At 42.9% G+C, this 16,168-nt stretch overlaps 1 protein-coding gene across 2 annotated transcripts in view; it reads right to left on the reverse strand.

The window, feature by feature from the left end:
* Nucleotides 1-16,168, reverse strand: part of VAV3 (vav guanine nucleotide exchange factor 3) — a 273,882-nt gene that overhangs the window by 22,428 nt on the left and 235,286 nt on the right. For both annotated transcript variants that reach the window (XM_024570427.4, XM_045203367.3), the window contains 3 exons: nt 5,406-5,471; nt 2,685-2,719; nt 32-148 (listed from right to left, as the gene is read on the reverse strand). In XM_024570427.4, coding sequence (XP_024426195.2) covers nt 32-148; nt 2,685-2,719; nt 5,406-5,471 — 218 coding nt within the window. The remainder of the gene's footprint in view (nt 1-31; nt 149-2,684; nt 2,720-5,405; nt 5,472-16,168) is intronic.

The following is a 16,168-nucleotide window of genomic DNA, read 5'->3' on the forward strand; positions in this document are numbered from 1 at the left end:
CTATTTCTGTAAAAGTCCTCATCCTACTTACTTAATGCTAATCGCATATTCTCCTGACTCTTTGGTCCGGTGCCTCACCAGGTAAGTGCTGTTGACCCTATTAATAAGTTCGGTCTCTGCCTGCAATCTCTCCATAGCTCCGGCGTACCTGTGAGAAACAATCACACAGAACAGTTGCGTAATGTACCTGCAGTAGAACAGAGGCTAAAAGTAGGCATCTGTCAGGCGTTTAATTTAGTGGCAGATCTGAGCTCTTTTGGCTTCTGTACCAACTAATTACATTGCTTTAAAAAATATAATACAGAGAAACGTCCTTAAATTCTTCCAAGCACAGATGTTCTACAAAGCTAACAAGAGTAAAGTGAACAATGCTTAATCCACAGGAAGCACCCAGAAAATACTTGTCAGATAAATAAATGAGACAAAGAGAGGAGCCAGTAGGCACTGGGTTAGAGAGAAGCTAATGAAGCTAATGAAGAAGAACAAAGATAATTTATAAAATAGCAAAAAAAAAACCAACCCCAAAATTTCTCTGTGACATTATATTGGGTTAGAGGGAGTGTCGTGGGGAGTTCAGGGAGGGACGGCCCTGTGTAAGACACACACACAATTGCACACTCACATGCAACCCTGAAACATCACCTTTTCTACGTACACTATGGAATGAAATCAACTTTGAACATCTTTTTTCAAAAAAAGTCTAGTAACAATTTAAATTATTTTTTAAAGTAATTTTTGGATATAAGATTAATTCTTGTAGTCCACACTTTTGATAAGCAATTTTCTTAAGCAATTTGCAGTACTGAGTAAAAATACATTTTTTAAAGATTTTTTTCAAAACCAGAATTCAGCTCTTCATAAACTAGGTTGGCTTAGACATATTCAAATTCCATACCAATAACAATAATAATTCAATGTTAATTCAAGGCACAAATTCAATGTTAAAGTAGGCTTTCGTGACCCTTTATAGCACATTTAGTCTTGGTTAGCCTTTACTGACAAAATATATCAAAAATTTGGGGCAATAAAAGAGAAAGGGAAAAAGTTTTATGTTTAGATTGGCTCTTTCGAAGTTATTCATGAATTAATATTCTAGAAAAATACTCTGGTTTACAAGTAGACACATATAACTCAGTGTAAATACTCTACTATGCTATGCCTCTACTATACACTAAATATTTATTAAAATAGACACAGTGAGCATTCAACAAAAGCTTGTTGAAAGAGGACAGGTGAGCTTTCCATCAAGAAAGAAGAGCTGAGGGCATTCTATGCAGATGGTACCTTGGGTTAAAAGCACAGTAATGATGATGCCTGAACTACTAGTGCCTGGTCTGATCCGACCTTCCTCTTTAATCCTCTCTCTTACAACCTCTTCTCCACTGGCCTCCAGCATTCCCCAAGCTCCTTTCGGTCTTAGAGTCTTTTCGGAGACTGTGTTCCTGTCTGGAGAACGTTCTCTGTCAACACCCCCTCTTCTCGGCCCCAGGTTTAGAGAGAGGTCGTCTCTGACCATCCCGTCTAAAGAATGTTGCACATCGCTCACACTCCACTCCGCTATTCCCATCACAGGGCCCCGGGCCTCTTCCATCGCTGTGGTTATACAACAGAAAATAACCTGACCGTCCTAAAAACATCAGACAACCCAGGTGTTCTCCACACTGACGAGCTGAACTGGTACCACATCCCTGGGGAATACTTCATTTATATACGTGTCCTCATTCTAACTGGTATGCATACACTTCACTACCAAGCAAATGCAAGCAGATGCAGCCATTGTAAGAGGAAACAAACACAAAACTTAGGGAGACAGGTACAAATGAGAAGACATGCCCACTTTTTTCCTTTGACAAGGGATATAGCTTTGTACAGAGGCATGACTCGGGCTCTTGTTTCTAACTTACTAGCTGCGTGGCCTGAACCTTTGTTTCCTTGTCTGTAGAAGGAATAAAACAAACCTTCCTTATGGAGATGTCAGCAAAGCAAAATTAAATGAAGGTGTAGAGTACTGAGCACACGGTAAGAAGTCAGCACATGTCAGTCATTATCATGTGATGATCACAGCTATTCTGGGGCCCGCAGGATCTCTTTCCGGTTGCAGACATCACCGCCCCTTCGACACAGCTGTCTAACAAGTAATGGTCACCATCCACGTTGCGTCCTTGTTTCCAGCAACGGTAACTCCAGCCCCCACGTGGTAAGTGAGCTCCATACAGACCCCAAACTTCACATGTGAATACATCTTGCTCCTCCCATATGCCATATTATACATTGTGTTTTTTCCCCATTCTCTACTACTCTTTTTTATCTATTCTCTACTATTCTTCCTGGGCTAACTTTTAGTTTCAGATAATGAATTCGTACTTAGTGTCTTCTCTGCTTTGCAACATCTACTTTTCTAAAATGCGAGATGCACATATGCTTAGGTTCCATTCCCGCCTGTGGCCGTTAGAGACTTTGAGTCCGCAGCCCAGTGTGCGTGTATGTGCCCGCACACACACCACTCTGATAAACATGTGGAAAGGTCAGCAATATATAAATTCATTACAGTATTCTGTTGCATCTCAAAACACCTCCATCCAACAAATGGAAATGGAGTGTGGATTAGCCCCCGCCCGTTAAAGTGTCCTCGAGCTGAGGGCTCGGCATTTCCACTTAGCTGCATAAACATTTCTAATACTTACCATGGCTGGCAAGAATAATCTACTGGTTTGGGCACCTAGGATATAAAAAGGTAGAAGTAGATTAAGTTTACTTAGGGGAAGCTTTTAGAAATCAATCATTAATTCAGTTCGGCTGACTCAGCTCTAAAACCCGAAGTAGCACAGTCCGGGAACTATCCGTTGGCAGTTTCATACAGAGTGAAGCACAGTACATGTCAGATAAGTAGGGAATAATTCATCCCACTTTAATTCACTCTTTCATTAATTTTACTGCCACGGTACCTCCAAGGGGAGCGATAACCGGAGAAATATGAATTGGAAACTTTTGGTATTTATTATCAAGGCACTTTAATCCTATCACAGAAAATTAAAAGGAAAATGTTAGCAAAACCAGACAGCACCCCGCTTTCCCAAGACTTTGGGAAAGCAGGCAACACAAACAATATACACTGTACATGGGCTCTTATTTTGTAACACAAATTCTAAACTCTGGCTTTTGAAGGCTGCCACCTGGAAAACCTTTTATTCATGAAAGTATCATGGAAAATATTCCCATTTCCTTTTTCTCTTATAGAGCTTTGCAAAAGAGAACAATATTACATTTTCTAGGCTAATGAAGAAAGAAAACTTCCAGTTGATTATGGAAACTAGAAAATGAGCAAAGCCCATGAAGGTATACTAATAGTTATAAAATACCAAATAAAATACATACTATGCAGAGATGAACAAAGTTGATGAACCGCTAAGAAAAGATCGGGAGTACAGACAGGTTGTCTCATGTGCAGAAATTTGTCAGGAATTATGTAAATCTTTAGTATTTACACACCGTGGTATCCCTGGGCCTTGTTTATGTCCAGTGATTAAAAATATTGTTACCATCATTTTAACAATAATAACGATCATATTTCAGTGGTCTGGCCAATGTGAATATGTTTGTTTTCATAACAGGCTGTTACTCTTTTGTCCTTTCAGATTAAGAGTTATATATCCAAAAATTAGCTTTCTGTCCAGAACATCTCTTAAGATTATCAACATTTAAATATTTTGAATCAAATTGTCGGTAGATAACATCAACAGAATGTTTATCAGTAGGCCATAAATATTTTGAATCAATGAGCTACATTTTTAATTTCACCCTGATACAAAACCCCAATGTAAAATCCTGATACATCACAAATAATATTAGAAGTTACACCCCTTCAAATCCTGCAAGTATTTTCTTAGGCCACTTTGTTTTCACAAATAGAAATCAACCTTCAACAGTTTCTGTTTTGATAATAAGATACACATGGCCTCAGAAATTTGATCGGAAAAATATTTCTGTCTTCCCTCACCCTCTCCTCGGTCTTTAAATGTATGCTTATTCCTGAGTCAATCCCTCCCCACCTCCTTCGTGGGTGATTTGGGTCCTATCTGGACAGACATTTCTTCTATAGGACCACAGATCATTTCCTTCTGGATACACACCCATCTTGGAACATATTCTCATTTTTAATCATTCTTCCCTAGTGCCTTTTTCTGCCTTTATCATAGGCAGTAGCGAAACTTCTGCTATGGACAAATAGTTCCAAAAAATATTTCACTGGGATTATGGCACATGAACTATGTAAGACACGTGCTTCTTCCTGCAGCTCATCTTATAAAAGTTAGATGGGACAGTTAGAAGTGCACTTTCTGTCCTTCGCTTAGAATTGCTTTGGTCTCAGAGCTGGTGTGAATTCCAGCTCACACCTGGGTTGACGGAGCATCTAAGGTTAGAAACTCTTACAGGGAAGTGCTTTGTTTTTTCTTCCCAACCACATGCAAGAGGAAGACAGGCGTAACTTCTGCAGAACAGTGTTCTTCCTGCTCACCCCTGAGGGGCCCTGGCTTCGCGCAGGCACAGCCACGTCAGCCACCAGAATGCCAGAAGTGGCGCGGTCTCACTCACGTTCCTCCTCAGTCCCGGGTTCCCCCCTGTACCTCTCAGCACTTTGGGAGAGATGGACGTGGCACAAAAATACTCCATTTTATTTATATAGAATCAAGCGCTTTAGAAGTGTTGTAGGAAAATCCACCCTGAACACCAAGGTACGATGATCAAATAATGCCACCCCTAAGCAGAAATTTATAAATCTCATAAACCACTAGGCATTTATGTGGTATGTTATTTTCATCCATAATAATATTTGAGTAAATACTCATTCATTCTCCTTGTATCTACCTAATGTGTTCGATGTTTTCAGAAAATAATATTAAATAAACAGTAACGACAAAACTAAAACACAGTAAAATGTATTTAGAGATTTGGTTGAAGACATTGCGGCTTCCACTCTCTCTGACATGCTTGCAGACACAGGAGTTCAGGTGCGATCTCTCTCCGTAACCCGGCATGACTGGGAGTAGATTACCGTCTCACCTCAGTGGGAAAAGAGAAATTTGTACAGTGTATCTAATCTGTAGCTTCGGTTACTCTTTCTAAAACCTTGTAGACAATTTAATTTCATAAATTCTACTAGGTTAATTTTCCCTCTTGCCTATCTATATTCCCCTAAAATATTAAAAATATTTTCTGACAATCAAATTGTAATGATTTTGGAATTTTAATAACATCGGCCATATAATTTGAACATGAAATAATATGATCACTCCAGAAAATATTAACAAAATTAATGCTCAACCAGATCAGTATCCACTATACATTCTTGCACAATTAATTACAGCCCCCAAAACAAATGTAAGAAATAAAATACTCATACTTACGCATGGGCAAGGCTTGACGGCATCACTTGGAAAGAATCCCACCTCTCCAGATGCTAAGTTTCTACCCTAAGTTAGAAAAGAAATGCCAACATGAGAACGAATTTGCCACGAGGGGCAGTCCCATGAGACTGTGAACACAATGTCAGCACACAGGACCCTCGGAATGACCGCCAGGTGCCAGCCGGCTGACCTGCGAGGGCTCGGGGAGGGTTCAAAGTTGTTAAATTCACCATGTGGTTTGTGATCACAGTGGGATTCGGATTCTAAAGTAAGAATTCAAGTTTGACTTTCCCACCTACCATTCAATTTGGTTAACTCTGCGTCCCTCAGTCCCACACAGAGACAATAAGCAACAGCCTATTTTTCAACTTTACATTCATTAATACAAGTAGATCATATTGGTTTTGTGCAGGCTCCATAATTAATTAGGAATTCGATTTACATGGTTACTACTGGTGTTGCTAGGAGAACTCATAAGAACATTCCTCCAAGAAACATTTCAAGATGTGTAGAAATAGCAAACACAGCATAATGTGATGTTTTCGATGATTTTCAGATTTAGAAAAAAGGAACAGAATACTGATTAAGGCACAGATGGCGAACACAAGGCCCACGGGCAGAATCCGGCCCTCCACCTTGTTTTATTTGGCCCGGCACCTTGTTTCTACCCGGAGGCAGTGCTGAGTTCCTTGCCCCTAGTTAAGGAGTAATTACATTTATACAGTCCTAAAATTACATTCGGCGCTTTGAAGGCAACCATGAGGCTGATGTGTCCCCAATGAAAATGAGTTTGACACCCCTGGATTAAGGAAAGAGAATGGTTAAGACGTTGGAGGAAATGACCATAAGTCAACATAACATTGCAAATAAGAAAAAGGGGTGGGGGTGGGGGGAGAAATTAGCAGAAGAAAGAAAATGCAAGCATAAAATAGACAAAAAATTATTTAAGAATTTATTCTTGGAGACCCTTAGTCAAACTCCTCTTTCAAAAATCTCATGACACTAACCCTAAAATTGTTCCCCTTTTTCAGAAAGACAAGCCATCCTCAAAATATACTACAATCATCCAAACATGTAATCAAAAAGTTCTTGTGACATCACCTCTCACAAGAAACGGGGCTTGTTCTTATTTGCCGTTTAACAACAGCTTGTTTCCCAGAGCCTGGGATGAGCCACAGCGCTGATTGGATGCTGCGTGTCCTGTCATTTCTGACAAAGACAAAATGACCAGAAAGCTTCTCCTCTTAGAAGCAGCATCCCTCTGTGCCCATAGAGCTCGGCTATGAGTGTGTCGAGGAAATGTGAAAAGGCAGAAATCCAGAATTAAAGAAAACGATGAGGAAAAAGACGAGAAGAAGAAAGGGGGAGGGGAGTGGAAAAGAGAGTGAAGAAGAGGGTAGCGAGCGAGTGGGAAGGGTCAGTGGTAGGGAGGAGGCGGTGCGGCGGAATTGCAGGGGAGGGGTTAGGGCAGAGAGGGGGATCAAGGAAATGACTAAGCAAAGAGATGATATTAATTTTGGCAAGGTTCCTCCTGCGTATCAGGACAAAGGTAAGTAAGCAAGTGGAGTAATCATTCATTCACTCAACAAACAGTATCCAATATTACTTTGGTTAGACTCTGAGGAAAATGCACATTTTCACCCAAACAGTTCCTGTTTTCCCCTATACTTTCAGAGCAAAGATGTGCATATACGTAATTATCATACAAGGTAGAAATACAAGTAGCTAGTGTTTGAGAAGGATGGGAAGGCCATGTGAATTAGAGAGCTAGACTGAATATGGCGGGGAGTGGGGGTGGGGGGGCGGCGGTGAGGATTGCCTGAAAGCTACATAAAGAGCTATGTAAAGCACGTGAATGTAACGTGTAAGATTTAAACAAATAGAAATGGATAACGGAGAACATTCCGAAGTCAGCGTGAGGAAGGCACCGGGGTAGGAAACTATAGGATGTGCGTAGGAAACGCCAATAGTTCCCCAGAAATGGACTCTATGGCTACTCCCTACTGAACCCTGTCTTCGCTGAGTCCTTACAATGATTCTCTGTGGCAGGGTTAGCCACCATCCCCATTCCTTAGGTCTAACTGTGACCAGATCTCACTCGCAGGAAGACGACCCGCCCACGACCACAGAACTAGTAGTGACAGATTATTTAATCCATCCAAACAGATACCATGCACTAGATGGCATTGCACAGGGGGGAAACATAAAATCACAGGAGTAACACTGTCACAGGAGACCATGTAGGGGGAAGAAGATGGGAAACAGAATTCACAGAAACTGGTGTAACCGGAGGTGGGAAGGAACCCCGACGGGGGAGAAAACCGGAGACTGAAGAATGAAGACAGCACAGCGACTGCAAGGACACAGTGAAGGGTTTCTTTCGCTCACTGAGTCCTTACGGTGCCTTGTTTTAAGCACGACACCGAGATAGGATTAAATAAGCATGACATTTGCAGGCAATACAGCTAGCCGGACCTTTACATGCATACATGCACTGCAATGCCACCTCAGTACGAAATAGAAGGGGGTGTGGGCAGGAGCCACAGCCTGACGGAAGCTTGGAGGAGACAAGGAAGGGAAGGGCTGTCTCTAAATGGGTGAAAGGAGACCTCCGAGAGTGCACTCCAGGAAGTCTGTTTTGCAGGGGAAAGGCCTAGGAGAGAGCGTGATCGTGGTCTCCCAAAACTCTCTTTGAAGATGTATCAACAAACTGACAGATGATGGCTATTGTAAGAAGGACGGACCATCAGTTCCCCATCTTCATCAGAGAAACAAAGGTCTTCCCCTACAGATTGCAGAGCCCAGGTGCAGTGGTGATATTTGGGGACAGTGTCTGTTGGCCAGAGTAATGGCAGCCATTCCCTCAGACACAGTCGGCGCAGGTTCCCTCACACAAATGGATGCTTTCATTCCTCCGCCTAAACTCAGACCCACACCACCCCCTCTGTGACCTCTCTGTAAAACCTTCCCCAGCCCGTGTCAGTGGTAGGGAGGAGGTGGTGGGGCGGAATGGTAGGGGAGGGGTTAGGGCAGAGAGGAGGATCAAGGAAATGACTAAGCAAAGAGTTGATATTAATTTTGGCAAGGTTCCTCCTGCGTATCAGGACAAAGGTAAGTAAGCAAGTGGAGTAATCATTCATTCACTCAACAAACAGTATCTAATATTAGATACTGCAGATCCAGACTTAACGTCACCCTCTTCACCCACTGCCCCTTCACATACTTGCAGCAGGGCAGATGCCACACGGAATTATTGCTCGATGTGGTCTTCGCCATTATTAGATCGCGAGTTCTCTGAGATCCAACACAAACATCTCAGTCATTTTTTTTTAAATAACAGAATGCCTGGCTCATGGTAATGACTTAGTAAATGTTCATAATTTGAGGCATTGCTGAACTTCATGGTCCCATGCCAATGAGTAGTGGGACCTCAACTTCCTTTCCATTGAAAAGAGTAAAATACATCAGACTTTGCACACGGACAGGCAGAGAGGAACATGCAGCTGCCCATCTCTACATGAAAATATTCTTACAGTGGTCCCGCGGGGCCTGCTCCTGACACGTATATAAGAAGTGTGTGTCGGAGAATGCATGCAATGGCCAAAACAGAGACACAGGAGGGGACGGCACAAAGAATGAAGTGTAAGAGACAAGCTAATGAATGTTTCAATGAATTTATGTTTATGTTTATTTATATTTTATTCTCACCCGAGGACATGCTTACTGACTTTAGAGAAGGGGAAGGGAGGGAGAGAGAGAGAGACAGAAACATTGATGTGAGAGAGAAACATCGATTGGTTGCCTCTTGTACACACCCCAACCAGGGCCTGAACTCACGACCCAGGCATGTGCCCTGACTGGGAATCAAACCCATGACCTTTTGGCTTATAGGACAATGCTCCAACCAACTGAGCCACACCAGCCAGGGCCATTAATGAATTTTTTAATTTCTGAAGGTGTATGGACACGGCCATCTTTTTTGTCTTTCTTCCTTCGTAGAACCAAGGCTTCCACCTGAAAGGCATGAGTGGGAACAGAAACTGCCCTGGAAAACACAGGAAGAGGTCACAATGGCTGTACAATGAATGTGCTAAAACTAGGGGGACCAAGCCAGACCTTTTGAGATAAAGGGGGCAGCGATTAATAACTACACCAGGACGCAAGGGGTAAATGGGGTCTCTCAGGAGTAAACCAGGACACCCAGCAACTGTATAAAACACCATTTTGTGCTTTATCGCTGCATTTCAAGAACACTATCGGAGGGCTCTCAGGAGGGGGAAGCTTTCACTAAGCCAGCCAACTCCCAAGGTCAAATCGTTTTTTCCTTCATGAAATACCCTGGCAGTGCAGGTTACATTCCCTTAATGGTCTTAGACATCCCTTTAGAAGACCAAGAGGTGAGAGATCATTTAACACAGCTTAACAGATGAATAACGTTACATTTCCTCCCGAGCCCCTCTGGGATGTCGGCTGTAGCTCCAAGAGATGATGTGCGGCATTCAGTGATTTTCTCCTTGCTCGGGACAAGCCACCCCGCGGTGTTGGGGAGCGGTGTGTGTATGGGGGGGTGCACACTGATAATTCATGAATACCAGTGGGGGGAGTGGCTGTCAACCCCCTCCGCCCAGCCAGCGCAACAGACTCTAGCTCCAAATACACCATTTTCAAAGCCAATGGTTTTGTGCACTTTATGTTTTGATCTCTCTGTGAAATTTTAACTAACCTTGATGAGAGGCATGCAGCTGAATTTACTTCTCCTTTGCGTGCCTGTACGGCCATTTTATTCTGGGTCAGATAATCAACTTGTCGTTCCTTTTATGCCTATTCCAAGTGCCAGCGATAGGGGGCCTGCTTTTAGCTCTCCTCCTGTCTGATATTTGTTCTTGTGAGTCCCTCAGCCACGGCAAGGTCAACTTGGAAACATTTCTCTTTCACAGTGATGTGTCATCTAATGTACCCTACGGTGCTATCTTTCTGTGCATTTATTCTGCAGGACATTATAGTACGTGATGGGACTTTTGTCAAATCTAACAGTACAGGTTGGGTCATTCCTATGACATTATTTTCTTTGGAAAGAACCTGAGAAACTGGGTTATGGGCCATATATGGTAAGAAAAGATGCACCTTTATAATTTCCATTAAGGACACTGGAACATACATGAAGTGAAATAATATTTTAATTCATAAAATAATGGTGTCATTTTTTAAAAAGAAAATTGATTCCTGTAGAGAAATGTATCAAACAACAATTATTGACAACTTTCTCCAACATTCCTGAACATCATCAATATAAACACATACTCAGACACTTAATTATTTCTAACTGACCTTAGGTTATAACTATTTTTCATTTTTCTTCCATTAGAATCCACAGTGAATCATAATGAATTAAAACTACTTTAAATATGCTGGTAGAAACGATATTTATAATCTACCTGTATAGAGAAAAATATTAATGTAGGCTAGGACACCAGAGCAAAAACTGCATTTTTTAAGCCCATAGACAAGGATGGCTTAAAATGACAGAGAATATCCTACAAAAATCTTAATCACGAATTGTTTGGCTCCTAACTTTGTGAAAAAGGAGACAGAACTGGTTTGAGAAAAACACATCGCCTCTTCCCCGGGGCTCACAGAGGCCCCTCGTGCCCCCTGAGCAGAGCTTTAATGTGCTCCTGGGGCAGCTCGGAGCAACTCGAAACAGAAGCGGGAAGCTGAGTGTGAAGAGGGGCACATGAATGGCTATGTGTGAAAGACTGGAAATGCTCCCAAGTTACAGTGCCCTAAACACTTGCAGTGTGTGCGTGCTGGTGCTGTGGGGATTACTAAGCAATCTGTCACGCGTGGGTCATGGCCGGAGCACCATCAGAAATGCAGTCTGCGCGGGTGGGGAACCAGACACGCGGGGTGGCCATGAGTAACAGGAATACACACATTAGTTTACTGACTGGACGGATGGACGGACGGATGGATAGATAGGTAGACAGAGGGCATGTAGCAAGCACAATTTTTGGAATGACCCTGACAGGTTTTGTGAGTACATGCAACAGAACCAAAGGGCTGGAGAAGGGCAGAAGACCAGGACAAAGACCCTGTCTGCTCTTGGCCTTTGGCAAGGAGTGACCCGTGACCACAGCGGCAGCCGTACCACTCCCACCCATCGCCATCGGTTAGACGTGTCAGTGCTAGCTCTTGGAAGGCACAGAAAGCCAGTGACACAGAGAGGGGACATGGCACCAGCGTTGTCATTCTACTCCCAACTCTGCTGTGAAAAACCGTGCAGCCTCAGACAAGTCTCAACGGTAAACGAGAACAAGATCTGCCACACTGTCTCCCCAGGGCAACGAGGATCCAAGAATTAACACGTGTGAAAACGCTTGGTAAACGCTAAAAACACCTCTTTTCCATTTCTCCCACAATGTCCCTTTTTAATTATTCTAGACTGATCTTTTTTCACCTCTGAATTCTCATTTTTTGGCAGGCCTATTACTGCATTTATTAAAATAGAAATGCCCGACCCTATGTATGATCCCACCATCGTCCTTACATCCGGGCAAGTTTGCTGAGCCACAGGTAACAGACGCTCTCCTAGAACTTCCACCCGAACGGGAAATATTGCATTCCAGGCAGTCCACTTCTTTATCTCAGATGCCCACGTGCCTTCTTGCAAGGAGGCGCATTCTTTCAGCACAACTGCATCTTCAATGATTAGTGAGTTCCGCATTTTCCCACCAGTGATCACCAGAAAACTTGCCGAGCACAACTGCACATGGTCACACTGAACGGTCATTGCAATGAGTTCCAAACTACTTAAGCGCACACACACACAGAACGGAACCCTAAGCCACGAGCCTTGATCATGTCTTAGTCAGAAGAGAGCAGGATCTTTAACTTTCATCCAGTGCATAAAACAATAAACACGTGTGAGGTTTCGCAAACCACTGTGCGACATTCCTAGTCCTGGTATAGCTCATTTGCAGGTTAGTGGCTGTCATGGCCTTAGAATTCTGGATAACTAAAAAAAAAAACCAACGACAACAAAAACGCCCACGTGCATCTCAGTCTAGGGTCTTCGGAATGAAATTTATCTTCAATTTGTAAGGGTTTATTATTGTATCAAGTCATCAAAATACAGGACAAATCCCTCAATGACATTGGGAGGTTTTTCCAACGAGCACGAAATTGTTTGTGTTGACTACATCTCTGAAGTTTTGGCAGACGGAAGCGTGAAAAACTCTAAAAAAATTAGAAGTTGTGAAGCACACACTAAGAAAAAACCTACCAAAGGGCCATAAGTTGCATTTCTACACTTCCTAGATATGAGAGGAACATAACAGCAGAATGCAACTTTATAAAACATGTTTCTTATTATCCAAAAATGTATTCTGGGAGGTTCCTGGACTTCCCCAGCAGGGGAGGGGACTCTCTAGTTAGGTGTGTCTTGAGGGTTTTTTTCCTCCAAATTCTCACTGGGTAAGTTGATATTGCACATGATGCAATCCCAAATCACAAGCTTATAACTGTTTTTCCAGTGACGTAAACAAGAGAATACCTTTGATGAAAGAAAAAAGAAAAACAACTCAGCAAGCAAAAGCCGATCTGCACGTAGTTAAGCCAAACCTCAGGTGGGTTACTCGATACAAAGTCCTGAAAGAAAAACAAGTTCTACCACATCTTGGGAGAAATCCTACCCTGGGCAGAGGCCATGAACCCCCCAAATAAGCTAGGCTTGATCAAAGTCCAAAATATAGAAATTTGTTTTTCTCATCCTGGCAAACAACCAAGGAGTGTTTTTCTAACCCTTGACGAAATATTCAGGGGAGTAGCACTATACACACCCCGCGCACGCAGAACCAGAAGAATGTACTTTTCTACCAAGGACAGCAGGGGCGATTCAGTGGCAGGTGTACTGACTTTCCGTACAGATGAGGCACCGTGCTGGGCACTAGGGGACTGAGAATGAATGAACGCGGCTACTGTCTTCAAGGACCTCGTTCAGATGGTGTCATTTGCTTGACTGGCTGTCGCTTTGGTTATTTTCAGACGTTTTTACAGGATTCTGGGTCAGAAAAGAAATGCGCCGAGGTTATCGTTAGATACGGAGAGAGAAGGGGCCTGGGTTCTACTCCCGGCCTTCCAATCTTAAGTCCTTCAACCTTTCTCGGCTTCAATATTCTCATCTGTGAAATGACAAATTTGGACCCGAAGATTTCTGAGGTCTCACCACCAAAGTTTTCTTTGCTTATATGAGTGCTTTTCCCAAGTCCCCGCAGCTCTCCAGTCCAGTTACTGGTACCAAGAAGTACTTGATACACAGGTTCTCAATGAGAGGTATTATGTGTCAGTAATTTAACCTGGTTGCACTTATTTATAGAAGATAAGGGTGTTTCAAGGCCTTAATGACATTCATTTTAACTCACTGTGAAATCCTCTATTTTGCAGGATGCATAGGATTTGACTTGTTAGGAGTTACATTCATTCATTCATTCTTCAGGAATTCAAATAACTGTGCATCATTAAAATTCAATATACGTTATAATTTGATAAATCATTTTGCCCAAAGCCTTAAGGGCATGTGCACACACTACTGAAACACTTTGATATCAAATCAATAATCAGGTCAGGTGCAACTGCAGATGATGGCCCACTGAAGGAATTCTGTGATTGACACAAACCTTTAACAATTAGGGCAGACCCTCGCTTACACAGCGAGGAAATAAGGAAAGGCAAGGGCCCACAACAAAATTCCTGAGCTTTCCCCTTAATGATGCCACTCCCTATTGGGAAGAGAAGAGGTAATAAATACTTCACTGCCTGACCTGGGACTTCGATGACAGCGTCCTAATCGAGGTACACAGCAATCTACATTGTGCCCTGTACCAAACATAGGAAAAGTACCAGTAAGAACTGTTAACCAAAAATGTCCATCTCGAGTGTAAACCGGGCAAGAGGAGGACCTCGCCCACTTTGTCAGGAGCCCTGCCAAGTCCCATAATCCAGTCTGTCCCCTGGAAACTTTCCTGCAAACTCAGTTGATGAGCAATTCAACCAAAGCCAGTTGGCAATCCCCGCCCCACCCCACAATGTTTCTTCCAGGCCTCTCTGTTATCTTCTGTAATCACCTCTCCCAGGCCTCCTGTGCTCTATTACAGGCATTCTCTGCCTTTTTCTCCTTTCCTGTAATTAGGGACACTGACTTAACTCAGTGCTGTCAGGTAAACGCCTGTTAAGATAAGGGTCCCATGATTACAGCCCCTAGAACACCAAAGAAGTCTCCACTGGCTCACCTAGTCTTTGATCCCCACAACCACAGTTTCCACGCTGCCTTGGCTTCTCCGGATTTTATGCAAGGGGCGGGCAAGTGCTGACAGGCAGCTTAGAAGCTAAGCCAAGGTCAAGTGAGGAACACGTTGAAACTTTGCTCCAGCAAAAACAAAGTCTGGGATTTCACAAAGAAATGCCCTGGGGTGAGAAGGAATAGAGAAGTTGGGAAAATCTCCGCTCCCAGAGATGTTTACGCTCCGGTTTGTAACGCCAAAGCCCTGAGTCTGTGGGTACCAGGCATCGGGTTCTCCACAAAAGAGATTCTTTTGAAAGGTAGTTCTTCAGTGTCCTATTTGCCTCTGACTGTGGTGCAGACAGACACTTGAATTTTAGATCAGAAAAAAAAATTACCTAGTTTTAGAAAATGTTATTGTCACTGATATTCTTGTGTGGTCCAGAAGGGACTAGAAAAATCTCCTGTAGACCTAGGGAAAAACCAAAGAATCCTTTGAAGAGATTTGAGCCCTCAGGTTGCAGAGAGGGTTCTGGGAGGGATGACCTAACTCCACCCGGTGTACTTGCCTTCCCGCCCTGGGAGGGTTTCTGGACCAGGTCCCGGGTGAGGGGACAGATCGCCTAAGGCTCTCACACAATACGTCAACAGTTCCCCCAGTGGAGTCCACAAGTGAGCACCATCCGTAGGCCAAGTCCTTTTTCTGTAAACCCCGTGTCTCTCTGTTTTCTCCCATTCTCCTGCACAATCCCTGCGGCATCTCAGGGCTTCTCACGCAAGCCTGCTCCTGGTTTCACCCTGCTTCCTTATGTCAACCATTTCCTTCAGCATTTTTCACTTGTGCTTTTATGTGTGATTATAAACTAAAAACTTTAGCACCTGATTAAAGAATTTCAAGAATTGGGGACAGGAGTCAGGAGGGTACAATGGTCTTCTATAAGCCCATTATATATGGAAAGATGAAATTAAAAAAAAAAATTTTCAACCAAACTGATCATTTTCCCATTCTAGAAAAATGAAACATAGCTTTCAAAATCATCAACTCTCACAGAGACATCCACTACTTCTTCTCCTTTTCAATTTTCTTTCAAGTTTCCTTCCTATGATTTCACAATGCCCTCTGAGTCATTTAAGCGTTAAATTACCCACGTCACTGATGAGGAATTTGAGGACCCAAGGTTAAATAGCTTTAAGACTGTTTCAAGAACAAAAATGTGATGTGATGAATGAATATTTTAATGGTCTTTCAAATAGGGTCATAAAGTATCTTAGTAACTTTGATAAACAGTGAATTTAAAACTTGTAAATAACATATTATGAGAATAGCAGCTCTGAACAGTTGTTTATTCTCACCCCGTGGACGGGATCCTATTTCAGCCTCGGCACCCGAGATGAAGAGATGGAAGTCACAGGTCTTATCTCTGTGGATGCTCTAACCAGGCAGGGAGAAGGGGGAAAGGACCATTAGGAGGAAGCAGGACGAGGG

Source organism: Desmodus rotundus, chromosome 12 (genome assembly GCF_022682495.2).
Source record: "Desmodus rotundus isolate HL8 chromosome 12, HLdesRot8A.1, whole genome shotgun sequence".
NCBI lineage: Eukaryota > Metazoa > Chordata > Mammalia > Chiroptera > Phyllostomidae > Desmodus > Desmodus rotundus.